Source organism: Apodemus sylvaticus, chromosome 4 (assembly GCF_947179515.1).
Source record: "Apodemus sylvaticus chromosome 4, mApoSyl1.1, whole genome shotgun sequence".
NCBI lineage: Eukaryota > Metazoa > Chordata > Mammalia > Rodentia > Muridae > Apodemus > Apodemus sylvaticus.
The window spans coordinates 161533213-161559401 of NC_067475.1; the positions used below are offsets into that span (position 1 = coordinate 161533213).

Sequence of the window (26189 nt, forward strand, 5' to 3'; positions counted from 1 at the left end):
GCGTCCAGTGAGGTTGACAAGGCCCATTTATCACCTTTGTCCCTGTTATGGGGACTCTATGGGGGTGGTATTACTTAAGTTATGGAATCAGGATGAAATGACATGGTCCCCTGGCATCTCAGGTGTGGGCTGATTTAGTGTCCAGACCAGAAGAACTATGAAGATCAATCCACTTGCCTCAGCTGTCAGGCACTCCCACCTCCAAGTCTTCAGTTCAGCTTCAGGATTTGCATACTTGCCCCTGGCCAGGAAGTCCCTGCTAGCTCCACCTTCTATTCTCCCAACTAACCCTCCCTCCAGCCACTCCTGCTGTTTCCTCCTTGTTCAGCCTTGCCTGCTTCTTCCCAAGACTTTTCTGGAAGATATTTAATTTCAGTGAGAGCTGGGCTGATGGGCATGCAATGGGCTTTTTTGCTCTCTTCATGCACAATGGAAAAGTAGAAAGCACCTCCAGGGATTCTGGGTAATTTGATTAGTGGCCAGCTCATGTCAGGAAATTAAAAGGGGGCCCTGATCATGTTTCTGTGGCATGTTATCTAATATTTTTGTATCTGCATAGTGCTCTGCCTCTAGTGTAGGACAGTATTACTACTACTCTGTCTTGTGAATGAAGGAAAAGAAGTTCTTTTGCACCTCCAACCTCTATTAACGTTTTGAAACAAACAGCTCTCCAGCATGTCAGTGGACAGCATCTAATTACTTTCTGCCTATACACATGTGCCCTCTCCCCCAATCTGATAGCTCACAAGATCTTCCCAAAGTTTCCTGGACACTAGGGGCAATGGCCTCTGGCTGTACAGGTATTGATTTAATACAGATAGCTGCTTCTGGCTAAGTGGAATTATTACCATTCACTCTGTACTTTGGACAGCAGAGCATTGGGCCACAGGTTCAGCCCATCAAGTCATACCCCTGCTTGACCATTTAGCACTGAGAGGGAAGAGACAGGGTGACTCCATAGCAGGCTTCAAATTAACAGTCAAGGAGATTAGGCCTAAATCTCTGTTTCCAAGAACAAGGCAAGTCAGTTAAACCCCTGGCTTCAGGCAGTTAGTCAAAAACTAGAAAGTGCCCAGCCACCTAGCCTAAAGCAAGGACAATGAGTCATCAAGTTTCCAGACCTCCCCTGTAACAGATTCCAGCCCCCATGCCCTGGTAATGGAATGTCCCTAGTAAGATAGATGCCACCTACTGCTTAATCCCATAAATCCAGACAGCAAGCCCATTTGGTTGTCTATCTTGATAGTGGGGAGGCCACAGCTTACTGGACTTGTGCAGAATAAAACACTCTTTGGGTCTGCATGCTATTGGAGTATGGAGTGTCATTCTTCAGTGAGTCCTGGACCTTTATAGCAGCTCCTGGGAAAGCGGCTTAGATCCTCCCTCCTCTGCAAAATGAAAAACATATTGTGGCCATTGTTACATTGTTTTCTCCATCTCCAGGAATGTCTCTTGGATTTCCCCATGATGTCTAATGTTGATTATTGATTAGAAATAGCCTTTATTGACTTGGTTTGCATGGTTTTGACTGGTGGGTAACTGAATTTATGAGGCACATTGTGGTGCTTTGCTTTATGTATATACTATGTGGAGTTTCAATCAAATTGATGAACATAACTATTGCATCAGGAGTTTCTTTTGTTTGTGGTTAAGAACATTAAAATCCTTTATTAGCAGATACATGCTGTGCATTGTTTGGTTCATTGTGGGGCCAGGCAGTACAGTGGGTCTCAGAGTAAGTTTTCCTAGCTCCTAAAGCTCTTTTGTTCAAATCTTCCATTTCCTAAAACCCCTAAAAGTAATTTTTGCTTCTGTGATCTGAAAAGCAGTTTGAAGTCCCACATAGCCTATCTGTCCACACTTAGAAAATGATCCTGTTTCATATTGTCTTGAAAATTGATATAGTAAAATAGAAAATTTTTACTTAATTGTAGTGCTAGAATAAAACCCAGGGGCACATGTATTCTCAATAACTTTTCTCCCTCTCTGAGCTACAACACCAGCTTTGAGTCCATTGACATATGGTCTCACTAAGTTCCTTGGGCAGGCCTTGAACCCTGAATCTCTCTGACTCAGTCTCTCAAGCAGCAGGGCCAAGTAGAAATTTTTTATCCAGTTTCCATGGAGTTCCTCCAGTTTGTTGAGTAGGTAGGTCTTCTGCCCCAGTCCCGTGTATTGAGTTCTGTTGTTTGTTTGTTTGTTTTGAGGCAGGGTTTCTCTGTGCAGCTCCAGCTGTCCTGGAGCATGCTCTGTAGACCAGGCTGGGCTTGACTCAAAAGATCCTCCTGCTTCTGCCTTCCAAGTGCTGGGATTAAAGAAGAATCCTACCACCACCCAACACCAGTGTCAATTTCTTAATTCTCTTTGTTGGGATGTAGTGGTTCAGTCTCTGGCTGTGCAGGACAGTGTGGCAGCTCTAAAATCCTCACAATCTGTGACTTACACCTATGATTCCATTTCATAAACATAGGGAGGACACAAGTGTTCACACACTTGGCAGAGCCTAATCACGTGGGCATACTGCTTGTAGAAGAGTCTGGAAATTGTTTTTAGCTGAGATGTGATGTGCTCCGCAAAAGTCCGGTTGGTATGGAAGAAGGGAATTTAAAGTCCACACACCTTCAAAAACATGTTCATACGTTTATTGTATGTGTGTGTGTGTGTGTGTGTGTGCATGCATGTGTATTTACACACGTGCTTGTGCATATGCCATGGCATGTGTATGGAGGTCAGAGATCAACTTCTGGAGTCAGTTCTTTCTTTCTACTATGTGGTCCCAGGTTGTCAGGCTGGGAAATGATCCCTTTATCTGCGAAGCCATCTCAGTGACCGAGGATAGGTGTTAAGAACATGTGCCAAACAGGAAGAATGCTGGCACCTCTACCATAGGAAGATGGAAGCAACATTAAAGGTCTCTATGTCATTTCTTTTTCTCCATTCTTGGAGGAAACTGTTATCCTGACTTTTGTGTTAGTTTCTCTTTGCATTTCTCTTCATGTTCACCTGGAGATTTTAGTTTGTTTGTTGGGATGGGCTTTCAGTACATAGGTCCTCTGAGACCCTGTCGCAAAACCAAACAAGACTCTGTGTGTGTGTGTGTGTGTGTGTGTGTGTTTGTGTGTGTACGTGTCTGACAAAGCCTATGCGCTCCTGTTGTCTGTCTGTTTGTCTCTCTGTCTGTCTGTGTGCCATGTGTTCGTAGGTGTCCTTGGAGGTCAGAAAAGGGCATTGGGTTTCCTGAAGCTGTAATTATAGGCACCTGGGAGCCACCGGACACTGCTGCTGGGATGTGAATTAGGTCCATAGGAAGAGCCCCGGGTGCTCCTGACTGCTGTGGCATCTCTCTAGCCCTAGGATCCTCACCACTGTAGCCAGGATCTCCTTGGCAGAGCTGCTTCTCACAACATTCACTTATTTTTTATTTCTTTGAAGTAGAAGACGCTAAACTGGAATTTTTGCCATAAGTACTCAACACCACCAAGTACTCAACCGCACTGATATTATGACTGGCTGAGCAGTGTTTTCATAATGGGAAGAGGTTCGCTGACCTTGGCCTTTACTAATTCCTTTCCCTTCCTGCCACTGAGGGATGGCGTTTGGGCTTGTGGGCTGTCAGAGAAGTACTGTGCTTATGTTCATTCCTCAGATGCATACATGGAAGAGTTAGTATCCCAGGAGAAGGGCCTGGAACACATCTTCAGTTCCAGGATAAATATATATATGTATACATATACATATACACATACACACACACACACACACACACACACACACACACACATATGTGGGTGTGGGGATGTGCGTGTAGCATACAGTACCTGGAGTATGTAGTATCTATTATATAGGATTATATATACCTGTGCTCGGGCTAGAAGAGGACTCTGGATTATCACTTTCTGCTTTATTCTCTTAGACTGTCTACTCATTTCCTAAACTTGGAGCTAAGCAGGCATCTGCAAGCTGCAGTGGTCTTCTCATCTTTGTCTCGCACAGTGCTGGGTTAGAAGCCATGCTAGCTGTTTGTCTCCTTGTTTTTTCAAGGGAAGACTTCTCTGTGTAGTTCTGTCTATCCTGGGACTCACTCTCTAGATCAGGCTGTCCTTGAATTCAGAGATCAGCTTGCCTCTGCCTCCCAAGTGGTGCAATTATTGGTATATGACTTCTCAGCCAGCTCAGAGGGAGTCTTTTAAAAGCCTTAATGAGAGTCTTGGCATTTTGTTTTCCATCCTCCTGAAGTTCTCCACTGAACTTAGAATAATGCTTAGAATCTGAGCCCAAGGTTGGGTCTGCTCTGTTGCTCTGCCTTCATCCTTACCACTGGGTCCTGTCTGCATTCCTAGACACTCAGCTTCAGGCTCATTGGCTTGCTTTCAGTCTCCAAGCACAGCTAACTTCACACCTTCAGAATTCCAGATAATGCCCTCCCTCCCCATTCCTGAGAACAGGTTTCATGTCAGGTTTCCAAGTATATATCACTGTCCCAGTTACTTGCTGTCACAACAACTTGTAGTTGTTGTCACTGAAATTCCCCCACTCAAGAAATGACCTTCTTTGTTTATTTATGTCCTTGGCTTATTTTGTTTACTCTTCTATCTTCTCATATCCTTGTTTGTAATTCAGGAAGCAGGATGGCAAATTGTTTTTTGGGGGAGCTGTAGTTACAGGATGGTAGTGTACATGATTAAAAGACCCCACTGGTGTATCTGAGACCAGCAGGCTGTGGTGCTCTGATTAGCTAACAATGTCTGTCAATGGTAAGGCAGTGGAAAGCAGTGGCCTGGAACTAGACCTACCAAGTGTGATTTGGGCCAGCTGTGCTTGGGTGATTTCTTTCCCCCTAGAGCCACACAGCTAGGACTTGACAGAGCTTGGAGTGGTCTCAGATCTGCTCCTAACCTAAATGTAATTTCCTTGCTCAGCAAGAACCTGTAGTCCTTTCCCAGCAAGCTTGGACTAGGGCCTGGGTGCACTGACTTTTCCATGATAAGTGTAGTTTTAGAGATTGGACAGTGGGAGTGAAGGGACTGAGGTAGCAGAATAAACTCCATTTTATTCTTAAGACTTCATTCTAAGTTAATGTGCTCTTACAGGGGCACAGCCAATGAAGAGGCAAAAACAAAACAAAACCCAAACAACCAAAACAAAAAAAAAAAAAACCACAGCTAGTGAGATTCCATCATATTCTCCAAACTCTGTATTAAACTGCTGTCCTTGGAGAAAACTACTGTCTGCTGTCCATGGAGGGATATGGCCTCCACCCTTGGGCTCTGGGAAGAACACCAACATTCCTTTACCCTCTCATGTAATGCCAAGGCTTAGAAACCCGCTTGTGTTTTTTTCCCTTTATAAACCCCCTCCATGTAGAGCTGGGGGGCAGGGGTCACTCTCATTCCTGTTCCATCAAGAAGGTTTGTGGACCAATCTCGGGCTTGGAGAATGACTCTCATGTGCTTGCATTGGAATTGTGGTTTCTGATGGTCTCTTTGAGGTTTTTCAATCTGGGAACAACATATAGTACATTGGCCAGAAACCCCCAAACTTCCAGGATCCCTGACTATGAGGGTCTTGCCCCAGCTGGAGAAGTGTCTAGTTTGTGTATCTTCTGTGTGTGCTCTTTATTATTTGAAAAAAAAGCCTGTCTGTATACATGGCAAGAAGTGGCTAAGAGCAGGTGTGCTGGAGGGTCAAAACCATGGGAGTCAGGAAGGTGTTTCTGACTCCACGCGTGCACACTCGCCACTGTACTCCGGGCATGCGCACTCGCAGCCGTACTCCGCACATGCGCTCTCGCCTCCGTACACCGCGCATGCGCACTCGCCGCCGTACTCCGCGCATGCGCACTCGCCGCCGTACTCCGCGCATGCGCTCTCGCCGCCGTACTCCGCGCATGCGCTCTCGCCGCCGTACTCCGCGCATGCGCACTCCCCTCGGTACTCCGCGCATGCGCTCTCGCAGCCGTACTCCGCGCATGCGCTCTCGCAGCCGTACTCCGCGCATGCGCACTCGCCACCACACTCCGCGCATGCGCATTCGCGGTCGTATTCCGCGCATGCGCACTCGCTGTCGTACTCCGCGCATGCGCGCTCGCTGTCGTACTCCGCGCATGCGCGCTCGCCGCTGTACTCCGTGCATGCGCATTCCACGCGGTACTCCGCGCATGCGCAGTTCAGGCTTCAGTGGGGCGGGACTTCCTGTCGGAGCAATCCCCTGTTACCTCCGGAAGAGCCTAGTAACCGAGTCCTAGGATGCAGGTGGTTGAGCACCGATTGCGGTGCGCTCGTGCGAGGTGAGTCGGTTCTGTCCCTGCGTTCTGCGCAGCGTTATTCGGTGGCCGAGGCGTGGGCTCCCGGCGGGCTGCGGACGAGCTCTCCCCATGCTGGGCCGGGGCGGCGGCCGGGCCCTCCTCCAGGCCGTGCTCGCCGCAGTGCTCCGCAAACAGCCGAGCCGCTTCGCCCGGAGGTCCTCGGTCTCCGAGGTTGTGAGTCGCAGAATGAGCCCGGCTCTGCCCCAGCCCGCGGGGCTCTACACGGCGAATTCCAGGCCCACGAATTCACAGGGTTGGGGATGCCCTGCATCAGGAGCGGGGACAAGTGATGCGGGTAGCTCGGCTGTACAGGATAGAAAGTTTTAAGTCTGTATGACTTTGTTCCCAAAGTGAGGAATGTAGAATATAACCCCCGGGAAAACAAGTCTTGAAGCAAAGGTCTCTGAAATCAAAGGGTTTATTGAGCCATTTACCAGCTAGGAAAAGGACCAAGACTTGGGGCACATTTTGTAAACTACCAGCAACAAGGCTAAAAAAGTGCCTCTGAGATCAAGAGTTAACGCTGCAATTGGATCTCCAGACACATGTTTTTTAATTCTCCATTCTTGCTCCCCCCCCAAAAAAAATAGAACACATCCCAGAGAACTGTTACTTAATTGACTTCCGTTGTCTCTTCCCTCTTCTGGACAGCTACATTTTAGGGCACCTCAGAAATTTTCATTTATCAGCCTCCTTCCCTCAAGGAATATATTAGAACTGGCTGAGAAGATGTAGCATGCATACAAATGACCAAATACTGCATAGCAGCAGCAGTTTTTCAGCAAGTGTCTATTGGTTGGTATCTGTTGGGTTGAGGATGGGATGGATGGCTTTTGAAATGGTCATGGAGAATCGGGAGGTGTTCTGTTTGTGTTGTCACAAGGTTAAGTGTGAGTGGCTTGAACGGTTTATGGTGAGGTTTATGGTGAGCAAGCCCAAGAATGTCCAGTTGTGACCGATCAGAGGAGAGCATTAAGAACAAGAATGACCAAGTTTGGAAGCCATTCTTGAAGAGCTGTGAGGAGTTTATTCTGTAACTCAAAAGGTGGCCTTTTATACGCTGACTTGGATGCTTGAGTCACAAGAAAAGGCGCGTAGGTGTGCTGGCCTCTGTCGGGAATACCAGCCGACGTTCTGAAGGCTAAGCCAGGATGGTCAAGAGCTCGAAGGCAACCTTACATCAATAAAGAGGATAATGAAGCAGTAGCAAGCAGCTTCTGCTCAGTGTCCCCCGTGCTTCTCCCTGCGCTAGAGGGTAGAGACTTCAGATGCTCTTAAAGAGGAAACTTTGTAGTAAAAAAAAAAATAAGTACAAAAGAGGAAGCACAAGTGTGTAACTTGTCGTGGGAAGCAGGCAGAGTGTGGCTCTATAAAGACTGCCACCTTTTCTGGGTATGACAGCGTCCATGCTTCCGTGGGCCAGGAACCCATGTTAGCCTGTGGTCAAGCCTGTGGTGAGTCTCTAGAGGCCAGCAGAAAGTTGGCAAGTCGCATGGTCGTGCCCCACCCCCCTGAGGTCCAGGAGGTAACTGGTACCTTTGCTTTTATAATAGTATTTTTAGACCTAGAGTTTTCTTCTCTCAGAATGTTGTAAGCAGGGAACTTTCTAATCAGAATTGAGCATACGTTCTGTAAAATCTGCCCATATAATATGGGGCAAAGTATTTCTGATCTGTGAACCTTGAATTATTCACCTTTACCTTTTTTTTTTTTTTTTAAATTCCATCTGTGAAGCACTCTAGAGTTGAGGTAACACGGACAGCCTTTGTTCCTTTGTCTTTAAAAGTGCTTCTATTTCAGCCTTCCCTGTGTTCTTTGTCGTATTCCCCACCCACTCCTACACATAATAACCCTTAGTGTCTGTGTTGACCTCATCTGTTCCCCAGCACCCCCACAATATGATATGGTACAGCTACAACCCAAAATGTGGACCCTTGGGAGACTACTTGATAGAACCTCGTTTGCATTGATAATACCTCTGTTAAGGTGGGTATAATATCTCATGCCTGTGATCACAGTACTTGGAAAACACAGGCAGAGGATCCGGAGTTCAGGGTCATCCTTCGCTTTAAGACTAGCCTGGACTGTGAGACATTGACTCAAAACAGCACCAATAACAAAACGTTTTTACTACGAGCTGAACTATGTAATATTTCAAAATGATGTTTACTGGGACTATTTGTGGAGGAAAATTGAACTATAAACCAGGGAAGGGGTAAATCAAAGTGTTGCTAATTGAGATGCTTGTGTAAGTGAGTGCCTGCACAGTTTGTAACTGTTTTGTGCTGACCTGTGTTGACTATGTTTAGATAATGGGAGACCCTTGGCAGGAGTGCATGGATTATGCAGTAGTCCTCGCAAGACAAGCTGGAGAGGTATGCACTACAGTATGTACGCCAGAGTGTGTGGGGTGTCGATGTTACAGCGCAGTCTTGTTCAACAAAGCATGTTTTGAGTGGTGTCTACATGTGCAGTTTCACTAAACTGTAAATACAGTGAAAGTTGATTGATTTTGTGGGAGGCGTGGCTGGGGGTGGAGCCGAGGCCTGGGTTAATGTGAAGCATCATGGGCATGGGGGTGGAGCCGAGGCCTGGGTTAATGTTAGGCATCATGGGCATGGGGATGGAGCCGAGGCCTGGGTTAATGTTAGGCATCATGGGCGTGGTATTTCCTGCTGAATTTTTCACTTTGTGACGTTACCCTTTGCAGCAACAGTCATGAATCTAAAATAAGATATGAAATTACATAATATTTCTCTAAAGTGTCTTGTTTCATAGACATGTTTGAAAGAAAACATTTCAGAACATTTTCAGAGTGGTTGAATGCTTGAAGTTATTTTTGTGCTTTACTTTCTTGTTTGGTTTTAAATTATTTCCATCTTTTTTACTTGCTCTTTTTTAGATGATTCGTGAAGCTCTGAAAACTGAGATGAACGTCATGATTGAAAGTTCTCCCGCCGACTTGGTGACCGTTACTGACCAAAAAGTTGAGAAAATGCTCATGTCGTCTATAAAGGAAAAGTACCCATATCACGGGTATTTCTTCTACCGCTTTATCGCTTTATCGTGAGAGAGTTAAGTCTGGGCTGGAATAAGCGTTTGTGTGAGGCAGATGTTTCTAGATACAGCGGTGTAATAGGTGACTGACTTGAAAAGGAGCTTCGTTGGAGGTTGTGGGGCTGCTCAGGCCAGGATGACGGGAGGAAGATCCCTGTGGTGACGTCTGTTGCTTTGGATAGTGTGTGTGTGGTCTTGGTCTTAACTGATGGCTTGGCTGTTTCTGGCTAATCTTTTATATTTTTTTTACCTCACTGGTTAAGATTCCAAATCCTGACTGGAGCCCCTGCGCGCTGAGTTATGTTGATTGCCTGCCCTGTGGTTCTAGGGTCAGGAAAGGGGATCTCTGCCGGGAGGAAATGTGTGGATGGTGGAAGCATGTCTGCTGCCTTAGGTGCAGCTGGAAAGCTCGCGTGAACTCCCTGCATGGCGAAATTCTGCATATGTGAGGGAAGTACCAGCATGAGAAAGTTCCATAGAAAATCCTAAATCAGACCCAAATTTAGCAAAAAAACATTGTTCATCCAGGCAAGATGGCAGATGCCCCTAATGCTAGCACTCAGGAGAAGGAGGGAAGACGCGTGGGAATGTGTAGCCAGCCAAGCCTGCGCGGTGACGCCTAGTCTCCAGAAACTGCAGGCTGGAAACAGGGTCAGCGGTAGAGCACTGTCTGCAGGTGCAAGTCCCCAGAACTCTTAAGAAATTAAAAGCCATCCTTTGAAGGTTTCGGCTAAGTGCTGCCGTGTCTTCCGCCTTGGGACATTGACTGCTGTCAGTCTTTTAGTCATGGAGATGGAACAATATTTAGAGTTGTGACTGAACATCCTTCCTGCCAATAACAAGGCTTACAAATAAGAGAAAAAGGAAACAGAGGACAAATATATATTGAGAGTTCAATGTCAAAGATAAAAAATAGAAAAAAGAACAGTTGAGAAGAAAACCGGCGACCGCAGACACCATGTGTAGAATTGACTTACCAGTTGCACAGTCTTTGGCTGCTGTGGTACATTCTCAGGAACTCACCAGCTGTTCTCGGTTACGTTCTGCTTCTCTAAAGCCATTATTCTAAAACAGACCCAGAGCTTCACAGCTTGGCCAGGGTAGGGAGTGACTCGGCCAGCCCTGGCCGAGGTCTCTGGGAGTTTCCATCAGTGGGTCACCGAGGCCCCAGGAGGACGGAGGGACCCGTTACACCTGTAGTTGCTGGCAGCTCCAGCTCCCTCAGTTCAGTTTGCTGGACTTGAGAGGCTGTGTCACTCTCGCCTAGGCTGGCCTGACTGTTGCCCCCTGTGCCAACTGAGTGCTGAGATCATGGCGCGCGCTGCCACACCCGCCCCGCACTTACTTTTAAGATTGCAGTGTTTTCTTAATTTCTCATGCTAAGGATGACCTTTTCAGATGTGTGTACTTTCCCTGTATTTATACCATTTAGAATTTAGGACTCTGTACTGTTTCACCATGTTTATTATATTATCTCTCTCTCTCTCTCTCTCTCTCTCTCTCTCTCTCTCTCTTTCTCTTTCTCTCTCCTTCCTTCCTTCTCTCAGTTTCATTGGTGAAGAATCTGTGGCAGCTGGGGAAAAGACAGTCTTGACAGAGCAGCCCACGTGGATCATTGACCCTATTGATGGAACGACTAACTTTGTGCATCGGTATGCATTTAATTTTCGTGTACAACTCTTTGCTACACATATCAAGTAGGATGTCATAATCTGCTTGTCTATATCTCACAAAATATTGGTACAGAAATGCAGGGCCTCATGGCTGTGAAACAAGTATTCTTAATCAGTCTGCCATACCTTCACCACCATAAAATGATACTTTTTATTTGTTATTTAAATTAAAATTCAATTACATCATTTCACTCCTTCCTTTCCCTTGCTCTAAGTTTGTTTCCCCTTAAACTCCTACTTCTGCTAAAATACATGGCCCATTTTCATTTTCTGTTGTTATTATATAGATAAACGTGAGCCTACAAATATGTTCAAACAACCTAATAAGTCCATTATCATTGGTAGTATATGAACTATTTCTGAGGTAACTATGATTGGCTTACAAATTAGGGGCTTCCCTTTGAGAAACACAAATTTCCTCACTCTTTGTAATATGTATGTGCATGTAGTTCTTTATCTAGAAGTTTGTTTTTACAAGATTTATTCATTCCCATTTAGAATTACTAACATTGATGACTTTTGTTCAGAAATTGTTTTGACAAGCATATTACATTGTTGAACTATCAAATGTGAAGCCTCTCCCACATTTCTAGGACTCCCATTGTCAAAGCAGATTTATTGATCTTCTGGTATATAATCTTTCTGACTCTTTTGACCAATGTTTGCAGCCCAGGGTTTAGGAGTTAGCGTGTACTATGTATGCAGTTTGGCTTGAAGCCACAGGATATTTTGTTTTCTGTACCTTGAATAGCTGTGGTTTTCCATAATAGTTTCCATGCATTGCCAAGAGTACCTTTGCAAGCTACATTATCTGTAAAAATTATCTTAAATATTTAGAACAGACTATGGAATCATGCTTGTTTAGAGAAACTGTGATAGGACCTTCTCTAAGAGCCATGACCTCATATCTTCCCATGCTTCTAATAGTGGATATGATTTTCTGCACCTCAGAAATTAGATACTAACATAATATGGGTTTCTTTGTTATAGTTATCATCGTTGTATATTTCTGTCATGTAAAAATAGTATTTGGTCTGAGGTATTGATCTCTTAGGTATGCTAGTTCGCTTAGTTGTCCACTAGAGGACTTCGATCTAAAAAGAGATTTTTCAGCAATCCAAGCACATTTGAACATCAGCTCTTAGTTTTCCAGTTTTTATGGACAAAACTTACTGGCCCTACACATCAGTCAACATTCTACCTTGGGGAATGTCTGGGAGCTGTGAAGAAAGTTGGGACTATCTGAAATTTTAGAGTTGAGTAAGTTTTCAGTAATCTCCATAATTTGTTTTCTGCAAAATATTTCTTCTCTCTATATAAGGAGTTTCTTCAAATGATTAAAGGCAGTCTATTGACCTCTCAGCTGTATGAGCACTGGCTTTCCATACCCGAAATGGTCAGCAATGAAGAAAAACTATCAACAGCAAAGAGGTAATGGCTGGCGAATTGTGTGAACAACATCAACCAAATAGAAGTAATATTTGCTTATACACATTAGAGAATATATATCCCAAAAATATTCAGTAAAAATGCTGCCAGCAAAAGGTTTCAATTGTTCACAAACACGGAATACATTTGCAAACAGAGGTGTGACTTAGGGAGTCACAGTGGACCATGCTTATGATTATCAGTTTTGTACTACACTTAAATTTGTCATTTTGGCCCCACCCCTAGCCTGAATCTGGAAAAACATTTAAGCAATATTTTGAATATACATTCTTACTTTCCTTTTATTTATGGAGGTCATTTCAAAAGATATAATGACTTTCCCCTTTTCTATATTTATAAATTGAGTAAACTTGTTTTTCACATAACTGTCTCTTTGTTCAGGCTTTTAGAAGAACTCCCGCCACTGAATGCTGCATTCCTGAGACAGATGTTTAGAATTCTAAATAAAATAGCCAGAAATTCCTCGATAAACCACATGCCAGCATACAGTCTCTCTGCTGCAATAGCGCCATTTCTTTTATGCCTTCCTAGATATGGAAATAAAGTACTGGCTACTGATATTTCCAAAAAGGTAATTGGCCATTTACTTTAAGCCTAGCTTTGATAAGCCTTTACAATGTGACAGAAAGACAGTATTACCCTCAGAGTCTGAGTTACTTTGTTGTTGATGATGATGATTTTGGCTTTGGCTTTGCTTCATTTTGTAAAATAAGTACATGTTTGAATGGCTTTCTTTTGGAGAGGAAGAATCATTGGTGCATTTTAAGTAAGTAAAATATGAATAGGTATTTGAGCTCAATGATGCAGTCTTTTGTCAGTTGTGACTTAGAATATCCTTAGACGAATCCAGTGAGAATAAATGCTGTGAAATGAAAAAAAAAAAAAAAAAAACCCTGGGTACTGGGTTCACCAACCAAGAATGAATTCTGATGTAATCAGTGTAGAATTTGTAAAATGCTACTTGTTTTCATGATGGTTTCCTCAACAAAACAAAGGTAATGCAATTTTGGATCATTTTTATCAGGTATGGTTATTATGACTCCTGATTTCTGTAATTAAATATGGCCTTGACCTCTTGATGCTGGTTATCATTGGTTTAGAGAATTATAGAGTAAAGTATTCTATGGGACCTGCCTTTCAAATATTATAATAAAGTACCAGAATTTTTACAGTATTGGTATCAAATGGTTATTTTGATTCTCAGTATTTGAGCTTCTGATTCACTATTAATTGACCAACTGCCCTGGGACCTGAAAGGAATATATTATAGGACAGCCTAATTGAGACTAAGTATTCCTCATATTGCATAGGAACAAATATCCTAAGGAAAAAAAAAGGGTTACAAAGAAACAAACACTGCAGATCCATAACTATCCAGTTTCTTCCATAGGCATTATTTTATTAATTCCCAGCATAATAAACCTGAGGATCAAGCTGTTACCATGGCATTTGCACTGAACCATCAGGGAAATGTGAATGTTACCACATAGATGGGTTTGCCTGTCTCTTGCCTTTTAGTTAGCCCATGGGACCGTTGAGTAGAAAGTTCCCTCCTTAGTTGTGCTTTTCTTTAAGCATCCTTACAAATATGCACAGCCATGAATGTGTCCAAGACAAGCAAGGTTAATCAAGTGGACAATATGTATAACATTCTGGGCCTCACAGGGTGAAAATTGGAAATCATCCTCTTATATGATATTGGACTGTGATGACCACACTTGAATATCTGATCTCATAATCATCTTTTAAATTTCTAAGAAGAAGCCCGCCTCGATACTTCATTAAAGCTAACGTTATCTCAGTATTTTAAAGTACATACTTTTAGCCTCCAAAATTCTTAAATAAAATGTGATTTGTAACTATGCAAAATGACAGAGACCCTTTTTGTTTGCCCTTTTTTTGTCCCAGATTTCTCTCGTAACATTCCTCATAGATAATTCTCCGAAACTGTTCGGGCTAGATATTGTTGCACTATGGTATGAAACCTCGTTTTATCATGGACCCGGAGGAAATACCTCATGTGACCAGGTTACTACATCTAATATCATCACCCCAAATGAACCAGAACATGGAGCCAGCAGCTGCCCCAAGGGGAGGACATACACCCCTGAACATGATGAACCAACAATAAGTCAAGTGGCTCCTCCTCTCTCTGAGGGCACTAACGGTGTGTATACATGTCCTACTACTATAAGTTAAAAGTTAGAATCATTTAGCACTGAACTATGAATTTTATAACAAACAACAATGAAGAATTTGCTAAACCATGTGAAGGGACACTTCACCTGTGTGTTATAATTTCCTACTGCAAGAGATTCCCTCCATATTTTGGTACCTCTTTGCACTGGTCCTGAATTTATGCAAAAGGTAAATCCCAGAAATGAGAGTAATTAACTAAGTATATGTCACTTACTTTGATATAAAGAGTATTAATTTAGATGTGTATTATACATTGAATAGCAATTCAATACCAAATTGGGTTTTCTCTACCTGAAATGTCTGGCTGTCCTAAATCTTACTGTGTAGACCATGCTGACCTCAAACTCACAGAGATCATCTTGGCTCAGCTTCTGAGGTCTGGGTATAAAGGCACATGCCAAAATGCTTTTCTTTTATGCAAGTTTTAAAATATAGCCTAATATACCAGTATGGGATTCATTGACACTGTGAACTCAGATTTGAGCTCTCAGTTCGGTGGGTTGTGAAGGGGGAAACCAAGGACTGTAATAAAAGTGCAATCAGGCAAGTTGTGTGGTGAAATGCAGATACTATTGTTAATTTACATTTGGCCATGGCAGTTCTGCCAGAAAGACACAGGTGGACTAAAAAATTGGTACTATTTTATCGCTTGAATCTAATACCTATATGCTTACCTTTCAAGACAAACCCTAAAACTACTAGGTATACTAGAACTGTGGCCATATACAACTAGATATCCAATGCCTTATGAAGTAATGTCATGATTATAAATGTTATAATACTGATTATTTTTCTGTGTCTTTGTGGTGAAGCATAAGTAATGCAGGCTATAAAATGTGAAGGTCATGCAAGTGCTAAGTGAGTTCAATTACAATAAATGATTTTACTCCTTTATTAGAATCAGAGACTCAAGAAGATAATATGAATGCAACCCAGCAAACAACTTCTCAAACTCCTACTGCACCACCAAAAAACCAAGTATTTCGTACTTGTCCACGGTTTATATGCTTGGACAAAATGCTACCTTCTATACTTGTGAGTTTGTTTCATTTTGGGTTTCTAAACCTGTCCTATTTCCCATAATTTCTGGGAACCTATTTTCTAAGTAAACTATTTCACCAAACTGATGAATATACAGATAACCTATTCATGAGGTCAGATTCTTTTAAAGTAGAAATAAAACCTACTGAAGTTAGAGTCTTCTAAATTAAAGAAAAGTGAAAATTTTAAAAGAAATAGTATTCCCATGTTTTTCACTGATTTCAGCAAAGACCCAAACTCACCAGCTTGTTGGATGAAATGGATCTTTGGAATTGCCCAACTATCAATATTTTGAACTGTGTTAGGACTCCATTGGTGTTATTGCCTCTGGTATTACTCAATCTTATAATCAAAAATATCTATAGATTACTATCTGATATTAACAATAAATTAGATATATACATGTTTTTTGCTATACATTGATCTTTTTATACTACTGCATTCTATGAAATTGTCGCCTAATAGGCTTAGTCTATCTTAAATATGCTTCTAGATTTCCATTGGAAATATTCATTTACTGTCCAGCATCTCTTTTAGCTCTATGCCTGCGCCAGGAATTTATGCCACACGTGAACAAGTTTATCATGTTAGACACATGAGAATTACTGCCCATTCCTTAGGTATTTTAGATCAGGATGATTTTGTCATCAATAACTGTAATCATGTAATCAATTAAAATGAAAGAAAACATGGAGTAAATCTGTGTATGGTCCTCATTTTTACAGAGTGAAACCATGGTAGAACAACTGAAAATTGCTTGGGTTCTTAAATGTGACAGCATCTTTCAATAAGGATGGTTTAAAATAAGAAGTCACCAAAGAAGGAAATAAAAGTCTCAGAAGTATAGTGGAAAAGGAAAGATTTCTTTAAAACACAAATGCCAGTTTTCACAGTAGAGGTCAGGGTAGACAGGAAGCCAAATAGTGATGTGATCTCTGAAAGAGAACTATCCCAATAGTTACTTGGAATGGCATGCTCGAGAAAGAACTTCAAAAAGCAAAGAAAAAGTAAGAGAGCACCATTCACCAAAATGCTTCGGTGACTAGAAGTGTGATTCAATCTTGAGGGTTGTTTAATTACCAGAAACCCTTGATGATTCAAATTGGGAAAAATGGATTAGGGAAAGAAATATATTTGGAAGCTAAAAAAGAAAAAAGTGAAATGTCCTCTTCATTTCTTTCAGTTGTAGCTATGCATCCATGATTGCCATGATTCTGGTTTACCTTCAAAGACCTATTTGTGCTTTAGCTGTTTGGATCTGTTATAATAGAAGCTTGTCCTTATCCCACACAGGATATGATATCGGTCATTGCGGAAAAAGGACCAGAATCAGAAGAAGTATTCCAATCCATTTCCGATAGATCACACTTGGTCCTGAGGGATAAGATCTATACTGAGCAACACATTAATTGGGACCAAGAATCAGTACTCACAGTAGCTTACCTTTTAAAGGTAAGGCAGTATTTTGCATCACCAACATTCAGCATCCCTCTAGAGATGCATATTCTGTCCTTGAGATTACCAGATCATGACAGTTTTCTTGAACTATGGATACATGATCTCCAAATAAGAGTCACTTTAGGTAAAAGTGTGACAAGCTCAAAGATTCATCACAAAGACACAGGTGAACACTTTCTGTTGGAGGTTAACTTTCTCATACATCAGATGAGCTTTTTTGGCATTACAAATGTTCCCACTGATTTCACCTCTCTAACTATACCACCTGAATTAATAATAGAACAAGTAATAATAGTAATAAAAGTGTGTTTTACACGATGCATGTCTTAAATCATACTTACCACAAAAACTTAAGTAACAACAGTACAAAATAGCTATTCTACCACAGACTTGTAATGTGAGAGAATTGCATGTTGCCAATTCTATATCCAGTCCAATATCTATGTCCAGTAGATATATAAAATTGTTTTCCTTCTCTAAGAAAAAATAAAGCAGTATTTTCACTTTTTCCTGATATTGCCATCCTAACCCCATGTCAAATACTGAAGAATTAGCCTAACTTACTTCTAAGTAGTCTAATATGCTTAACTTCTCAGTGAGCAGCAGTAACTCTAGAGCAAATATCATTGTTTGATTTTTATTTGGGGCATGATCTGAGATTGCCTCTAAGTAGACTGGAGCTATGGCCCCAGACATCAAGAGAAAAGATAATGCTCTGAGAGTAGCCATGGTTAATAACGTTAGGCAATGGTAACCAATGATCCCCCCTTGGCCCTCGAGCTTGCCAAGTGCATCTGGCTCTCATTGCCAGAAACCTGGGACCACATCACAGGGAGGAAAGTGAAGATCAGTAACTGGAAGTCATGTGTATTCACAGCAATTTAAAGGTACAGGAACACCTGGGCACCTTCCATTTGTCTGAATTTCTATCCTTGATACAATGTGAAAGTTAATTGTGGCATTTCAAACAAGTTGCTGCTTACAATTAATTTAAATAGTTGAATATTTACACATTTTAATTGAATATTTACATGTTTTAAGAATGGATGTGAAACTGTGAGACATTCTCACATGTAAAACAGTGTGCTTAAGTAAGGAAGTTCACCACTATTCCAGGTGTACCCAGAGGCATACATATATATTACAACTTTACTCTCTGTGAACTGAAAGTACAAGTTCACCTAATTATACAATCAGAATGAAGCATTTCCTGGCCCTGTCATTTTTGGATGGTTTTTTATTTTCAGAAAGAACACTTTGCTTTTTGTTTGTTTTATTGGTTTTTTAATACTTACTGTTCATTTTTTCTTCTTTTAATAAAACTATTATTACTACCAATTTATTCATTCATTTATTTATTAATTTTCATCTTGAAACTGCTACACTCTACCACTTCATCCTTTATGAGTCTCTTTCCTTCTCCTCTGAGCAGGTCAAGGTCCCCATGTGTTATCCTTGCACCCTGACAAATCAATTCTCTTCAAGGTTAGCACAACTTTTCCTACTGAGGCCAGCTGGGTGAGGGTTTCCACAGACAGTCAACAGTTTTAGGGATAGACCCTGTTCCAAATGTTGGGGGACCCACATGGTGTCCGAGCTGCACATTTGCTACATATATGCCATATGTCACAGCGCAGCTTCTGTATGCTTTTTGGTTGGTGTTCACTTCTTGGCAGCTCTCAATGGTCCACGGTAGTTGAGTCTGTTGATCTTCTTGTAGAGTCCCTATCTTGATCGGGGCCCTGAATTCTTTCCTCAATTATTCACTAAGAGTCCATAGCTCTATCTAATGTTTCCCTGTGGGTCTCTATCTGTTTTAGCCAGCTGCTGGGTGAAGTCTCTCAGAGAGCAGTCATGCTAGGCTACTGTCTGGATATCCCACAGAGCGGCTGACCTCCATTGAGACAGATAGAATTTCAGCCTGTGAGTTGGAAAGCATATCGCTGATTTCAGGTAGTAGGGTGGACTGAAAACCAGGAAAGGCAATCAGAATAGACAGTAGGGTTATTTCATTGATGCTGCAGTCAGAACTCTGATTCTTTGCTTCTACTCTTAGGTAAAAACACATAGGCTCCTGCCTTTAGTTTCCACTTTTATAATGCATAATGCATGGAATTATTGATATGCAGGATATGGAACCCCCAAACAGATTGTGACACACAAGTTAACAATCCCTGGTCTAACCTCCTATTTTTAAACAAAACTTTTTTCAAATACTTTCTACAATGTACATAGACCATTAATTTTCTTGTGTTTTTTTCATTATAAAAGGATTTTATTAGAAACATACAAGGAAGCTTACTTTATTCAGATTTGTATGAAAATTGGCTTAGTGTCCTTGATGAAGAATCCCTGCTTGGAAAAATTTCAACTATATGAAGGTAATGACATAGTATACACTTGGGGAAATGCCCAAAGTTAGAAGTAATGCATTTTGAGATATATGGGCTTGTCTTTATAGGATTATAAGCTGGAATGATGTCCCAAGACAAGAAGTTTCCTTTGCTAAGACATGTATAGTCACTTTATAAACAGGTGCATTTCTCACACAAGTGTGTTGTACCATGTCTGTAATCCAACCACTTGAGACTCTTCTAAATTATAATGGTCATGGTGTGGAAGACAGCTTATGCTACGCAGTTGTGTGCAAGACAGATTAGAACATTGGTTTGAATTCCTGAGTGAGACAAGTTAAAAGAAGTATATAAGTATAATAACTGTGGGCTATTTGTATCCTAATACTATTACCATAGTATTGTAAATATTGAACATTTCAATACATATATCATTAATTAGAACGGGAAGCTATCACTAAGTTCTTCCTTCTCAACTATAACTACCTAGATAAGTCTGGGTCAGGTATAGCTTTGACTTCTTTGGGTCATTTCCCTGTATCCATAGAATGATTTCTTAAGTACCAGGACTTTGAGCTCCCATTTCTACCCAGGACTCCAGTATCTCTGCCTTATCTATAGCAGAAGCTTTTATGCCTGCATTGTGTAGGGTCACTAGTGCGTCTTCTGCTCCTTGTGTTCCAGAGTGTCACAAGAGTGCTGCATGGATTCATAGTAAGTTGGATATTAAATGTGCCCCCATGGTGGTTAGAAAGATGGTTCATTGTTTAGCAACACTTTTTTCCATACACAGAACACACACAACCTGCAACAAGCTTCATTCATTCATTCTATTTCCAGAGAACCTGACACCTTCCTCTGGGTTCTGTGGGTAGCAGTAATACATGTAATACAGAAAAATGCATACATAATTTTTAAAGTTTCCCATAATTCTATAGGGGAAATTGATTTTCAGATAATATTTTAGCCAACACTAGCAATATTTTACCTAAAATCTGTATTTTGGGGTGGAGTCTTTCATTTGTTTATATTAGTGCACATGCAGAAGCTATGCATGCAGTCGATGGCATAACTATATCCAAAGTTCCATTTCTTTCTATTAGATATTTACTTTATTGACATCTCAAATATTATTCCCTTTCCTCATTTCCTCTCGGAAAACCCCCTATCCCATCTTCCAGACCCCTGCTCACCTATCTACCCACTCCCACTTTCCTGTCCTGGCATTACCCTTCAGTGGAGCAGCAAGCTTTCACAGGACCAATGTCCTCTCCTCTCATTGATTTCTGAAAAACCCATCCTCTGCTATATATGTAGCTGGAGCCATGGGTCCCTCCATATGTACTCTTTGGTTGGTGGGTTAGTTCCTTGGAGCTCTGGTTACTGGTTGGTTCATATTATTATTCCAGCCTATGGGGCTGCAAAACCCTACAGCTCTCTAGCTCCTCCATTGGGGACCCTGTGCTTAGTCCATTGGTTGGCTGTGAGCATCAACTTCTGTCTTTGTCAGGCACTGGCAGAGCCTCTCAGGAGACAGGTATATCAGGCTCCTGTCAGATAGCCCTTGTTGGCAGTCACAATAGTGACTGGGTTTGGTAAGTGTGTATGGGATGAATCCCATGTGGAGCAGTCTCTAAATGGCCTTTCCTTAAGGTTCTGCTCCACCCTTTGTGTCTAAATCTCCTCCCATGGGTATTTTGATCCCCCTTCTAAGACAAATGGAAGTATCCACACTGCGGCCTTCCTTCTTCTTGGCCTTCATGTGGTCTGTGAATTGTGTCTTGGGTATTCTGAGCGTTTTGGTTGATATTCACTCATCAATGAGTGCATAAGATGTGTTTGTTTTTCGTTTGTTTGATTGGTTGGTTTTGGGTTACCTCACTCAGGATATTTTCTAGTTCTACCCATTTGCCTAAGAATTTCATGAATTCATTGATTTTAATAGCTGAGCAGTACTCCATCTTATAAATGTACATTTTCTGTACCTATACCTCTGTTGAGGGACATGTGGGTTCTTTCCAGCTTCTGCCTACTATATAAATAAGGCTACTATGAGCATAGTGGAGCATGTAGCCTTATTGTCTGTTGGAGCTTCTTCAGGATATAAGCCAAGGTCCGCTGGTAGTACTATGTCCAATTTTCTGAGGAATCAACAACCCGATATCCAGAGTGGTTTTACCAACTTGCAGTCCCACCAGCAATGTAGGAGTGTTCCTCTTTCTCCACATCCTCACCAGCATCTGCTGTCCCCCAAGTTTTTGGTCCTGGCAATTTTAACTGGAATGAGGTGGAATTTCAGGGTTATTTTGATTTGCATTTCCCTAATGATTAAGGATGTTGACAATGCAGCATTACTTGTCAGACAATCAACAGTAAAATTTTCCTTTGTCTATATAGTATTCTACTGAAGATGCCACAAGCAAATTACATTGTCCTTAAACAGCTCATTTGTGTGCTATTAAAAATTAAAACTTCTGCCAAGAATACTCTAGACAGCTTCATCTTATCTATCCGTATAGCCCCACATGTGTTATGGGATCAGACTTGTGTGAACTCATTATTTGGAAGTGACATTCCAAAAAAAGGTAAGAGGATCTGATTTTTCCCTTTGAGAACAAAGTAGTCATTGTGATCAAGAAATTGGGAGTACCTCAGAAAGGTCAGCGATGTTAAAGGAAACCCTAAGATTGCATTATTCTGGAGTGGGAGATACATTGATCTATTCCAGGAAACATTGGGAAGGGAGATTGTTAACATAGTTTGAAGGAAGTGAATCATTTGTTTTTTGTTCTTTCTTTCCTTTTTACTTTTTTTTCAGATATTGATCTTAGATATTAATGTTTTACCCAATAATATGCTGCATGTATAATGGTAGTTCAAGAAGACTACAGTAAAGTTGAAAAAAATCCCTATTACCTAGTGTTTCACTTGTTTGATTATTTACGATTACAGCTGTACTTTGGAGCACATGATAGTTGTGCTTTATCATTGTGAGACTATTAAAATTATGAATTACCCTAACTGTACTACTGGTCATAAAAAAGAACATTGCATACAATTTTATATATATATATATGTATATATATGTGTGTGTGTGTGTATATATATACACACACACATATATATATATATGTGTATATATATATACACATATATATATACAGACATATATACATATATATATGCATATGTATACAGACATATATACATATAGATATATGTATACATATATATGTATACCTATATATACATACAATATGTAATATAATGAATAATGATGAACATGTACTCTGTTATATAATATAGTTTCTAATATTTTAGCACTAACTTCTACTTACATAAAATAGAAGTATATGTTTGCATTATTTTGGGTACATTTTTAGGTACCTTAATATTTTGCTTCATTTATCTCTTCCTTTTCCTAGAAAGCTATATGCATTTATATTTTTCATCACTTTAATTATTTAGTTTTAATTCTGATTGCAGTACACTACTCCAGGTCTCATCCTCACGACCCCCTCTTCCCTCAGTTTAATTTTAATTTAAAATTTTATTTATGTTTTAATTTTTTTAAAGTTTGTGGGAAGTTACCAGGGGAGAGTGTAGATATGGATGGACTAGAAAATGAGTGTTACTGGGTTGCATGATGAGAAATTCACAGAGAATCAATAAAGGACTTACATTTTGAAAAGAAAAAAAAGTTAGACAACAAAAAAGGCAACAACAAAAAGAAAAGAAAGCAAGGGTACTTTTCAAAGAGTAGTTTCCAGAAATAAGGTCCACAGGAATGAAGTCATGGTGGTATTACTCACCATGGAGTAGAGTAGACCAATGAAAAGCTCCTTCAATTTAGAAAGTGTCTTAATTTGCTACTATTATGATAAAACACTGAGGAAAATTCTGGAGGACAGGTTACACTTCACAATATACTTCTAGTTACCAGTTAACTACTGAAAATGTCAGGGCAAAACCAAAGCGAGGCAGTAAGCTGGAGGCAAGAACTGATGCACAAGCTGTGTAAGAGTGCTGCCTCTTTTCCTGCACCTCCTATCTCTCTTTGTCTCAGTAATAGCTCCTGGGTGGCACCATCCTGGAGTTCTGGGACCTATAAATTCCATTGTTAATCGAGAAAATATTCCACAGACTTTCCTACACAATGGGCCAATCTGTTGTCTCAGTTTCTCAACATAGATCCCTGTTCTCACCAAATTCTTCATTAGTCATTTTTCTATTGCTTTAGTAAAACACCAGGACCAAGGCAACTCATAGAAGTAAATGTTTATTTGGGACTTAGAGATTTAGAGACATTACCATCCTTCAAATTCATGACAGAGGAGCATGGCTGCAGGAAGGTAGGGCAACCAAACAGGAAGCAGAGAGCTGGTGGCTCTCATCTTAGGCAGCAAACGTGAAGCATAGAGAGTACACTCCAAATGGCACCTGACTTCTGTGACCTTACATTCTAACCTATGACATACTTCCTCCAGAGATGTCAAGTCACTAAACCACTCAAAAGATTTCACAAAGATGGTACCATATATTGAGATGCCTGGAATTAGACAGGCATCACATTCAAAATATCACAATGAAACTCCACCTCTTCCCCAGTCCCCTGCATAAAATCACTAATTCAAGAAATCTTTGAAGTCATTACTGTGATTCACTCACAGTTATTCTGGCAGCATATCAGTTCTGAAATGTTACATTGCTTTAGTAGTTCCCCTATTCTTTGAAGTATGTATGAAATTTTAACATGATAAAGTAAGTTGCGAAGAACTTAAGCATCTCCATTTCAGACAGAGACTTAATTTCACAGGTTCATATCTGCTCAAAGTAACTGATATTTTCCTTTTAATTTTGGAATTCATTTTTTTTTATCGATTTCAATTTGGTAAACTATGTAAAATTAAAGAGGACCTTGTTTTTTTCCTTGTGGTGTTACAGATCTCTGTTATACAAATCATGATTGACAACTTTGTAGATATATTTGGAGAAGATGACCCTATAATTTGTGACAACAGTCAGAAGAGGTCAGATGACATAAAGACTACAGTAAATACTGCTGGTAAGGCAAAAGCTTTGAAATACTGATGAATTAAAGGTTTCACCTGCTTCTTCTCAAGCAGAAGTTCCTAGAGATTAAGAGAAATTAGTCATTAAACAGATGGAAGGATGATATTCTCTGATTTCATAAATTTGTAAATATCAAAGCCCTATTGTGGCCTATTATATTAAAACGTGGGAAAAGATTTTTAAACAATACTTTCATTAAATTATATATTAATATGTGTATATATACATAGGTATGCATAAAGACACACATACACACACACATACACACACACACATACATACACACACACACATATATTCTTTCATACATGCATGTACGACAGAGGAACTCCTTACTTAGACCCTGTACAAATTCCAGCATATTACCTGTTATATTTCTCACCTTTCTTCCCATGGTCCATAAGTCATGTAGGATATCTTGGATATGAAATTATTTTTAAAAAGTTCACTTAGAAACAATTATTCGATTTAAAAATTCATTACACATACTCCCAAGAGTGAACAATGTGCCAACAAGCTTTGCTATTCTTGGACAGAAACACTGATGTTTAATTTCATTTGATTCGTAATCTTGCCAAATGCTTAGCATTTGGTATCAATATGAAGTTGCACAGGATCCACTACAACACCTATGTGAGGAATCTTAACAAATAACACATTCAGGAGCAGATATATTGTTAACTCAAGAAGTTTTTGTGTACAGTTCAGAAAATATACTGAAAACTAGTCTGATCTGAAGTGGGGTGAATCTATCATCAGAGAATGTTTTTCTAACTAAGACATTTCTTGACTTCATTTAGCAGGGGACAACGAAACAACTGCAACATATGACTTTCCACAAAGGAAACTTCCTCATGACTAAAGAAGGTTCCTGTCATTCTATTTCAATAAAAGAAACAACTTCAATTCTACATTTACCCATATTATTTATTACAAATAGATTCACTCACTATTTATTTCAAGTTATGTATTACATATTCTTATCTATTATAATAAATTGAATTAAATTGTTATTGCTTAGACTCGAATACGCCTGATTCATGATTCTCCATAGTATTTGTAAAATGGCATTTCCAGTACTCTCCTCCACCTCTCTTACTCAGGCACCTATATTCATGCAACAGATCCACTAGAATCACTTTATTAATTTTTTTCTTCCAAACTACAATCAAAACGGCATTTTAAGTCCTGCACAATAATTTTGTTAATAGTAATTATTGTCCTAGTTCTGTGAAAATGTACTCTACTAAATTATTTACATTAGGAAAATAGCTCTTTTTTTTGAGGGCTCAAGATATCAACATACAGCAGTTCTAATGTCAGGAGGTTGTAGCTAGTGAAGTCGTTCACCTAATTCAGAAGCAGAGGACAATAAATATTAATATTCAGTAAGTTTTTTCTTTTTAAACATCCCAGGAACCATGAAAGGAATAGTAGAACCTAGTTATACTATTGGTTTGGCCACCAGTTACTTAAGCATAGACAGAATCTAAGGACCATAAATACACCCTCAGTGTCATGTCCAGAATCTTTTTTCAGAGAGAATTCTAAATAGAATTCCATTAATGATCAGCATTAATC

At 40.4% G+C, this 26189-nt stretch overlaps 2 protein-coding genes across 2 annotated transcripts in view; both read left to right on the forward strand.

Moving 5' to 3' along the window:
- The window catches only part of LOC127683530 (rho GTPase-activating protein 20-like), a 574487-nt gene extending 549894 nt beyond the window's left edge, over positions 1-24593 (forward strand). The window contains exons 9-14 of the mRNA XM_052180846.1: positions 15581-15717; positions 17017-17175; positions 18614-18666; positions 19453-19562; positions 22055-22120; positions 24480-24593. Of these exons, the coding sequence (XP_052036806.1) occupies positions 15581-15717; positions 17017-17175; positions 18614-18666; positions 19453-19562; positions 22055-22120; positions 24480-24505 (551 nt within the window). The 3' untranslated portion in view covers positions 24506-24593. The remainder of the gene's footprint in view (positions 1-15580; positions 15718-17016; positions 17176-18613; positions 18667-19452; positions 19563-22054; positions 22121-24479) is intronic.
- The window catches only part of LOC127683526 (rho GTPase-activating protein 20-like), a 626457-nt gene continuing 609520 nt past the window's right edge, over positions 9253-26189 (forward strand). The window contains exon 1 of the mRNA XM_052180832.1: positions 9253-9340. The gene's annotated coding sequence lies outside the window, so the exon portion shown is untranslated. The remainder of the gene's footprint in view (positions 9341-26189) is intronic.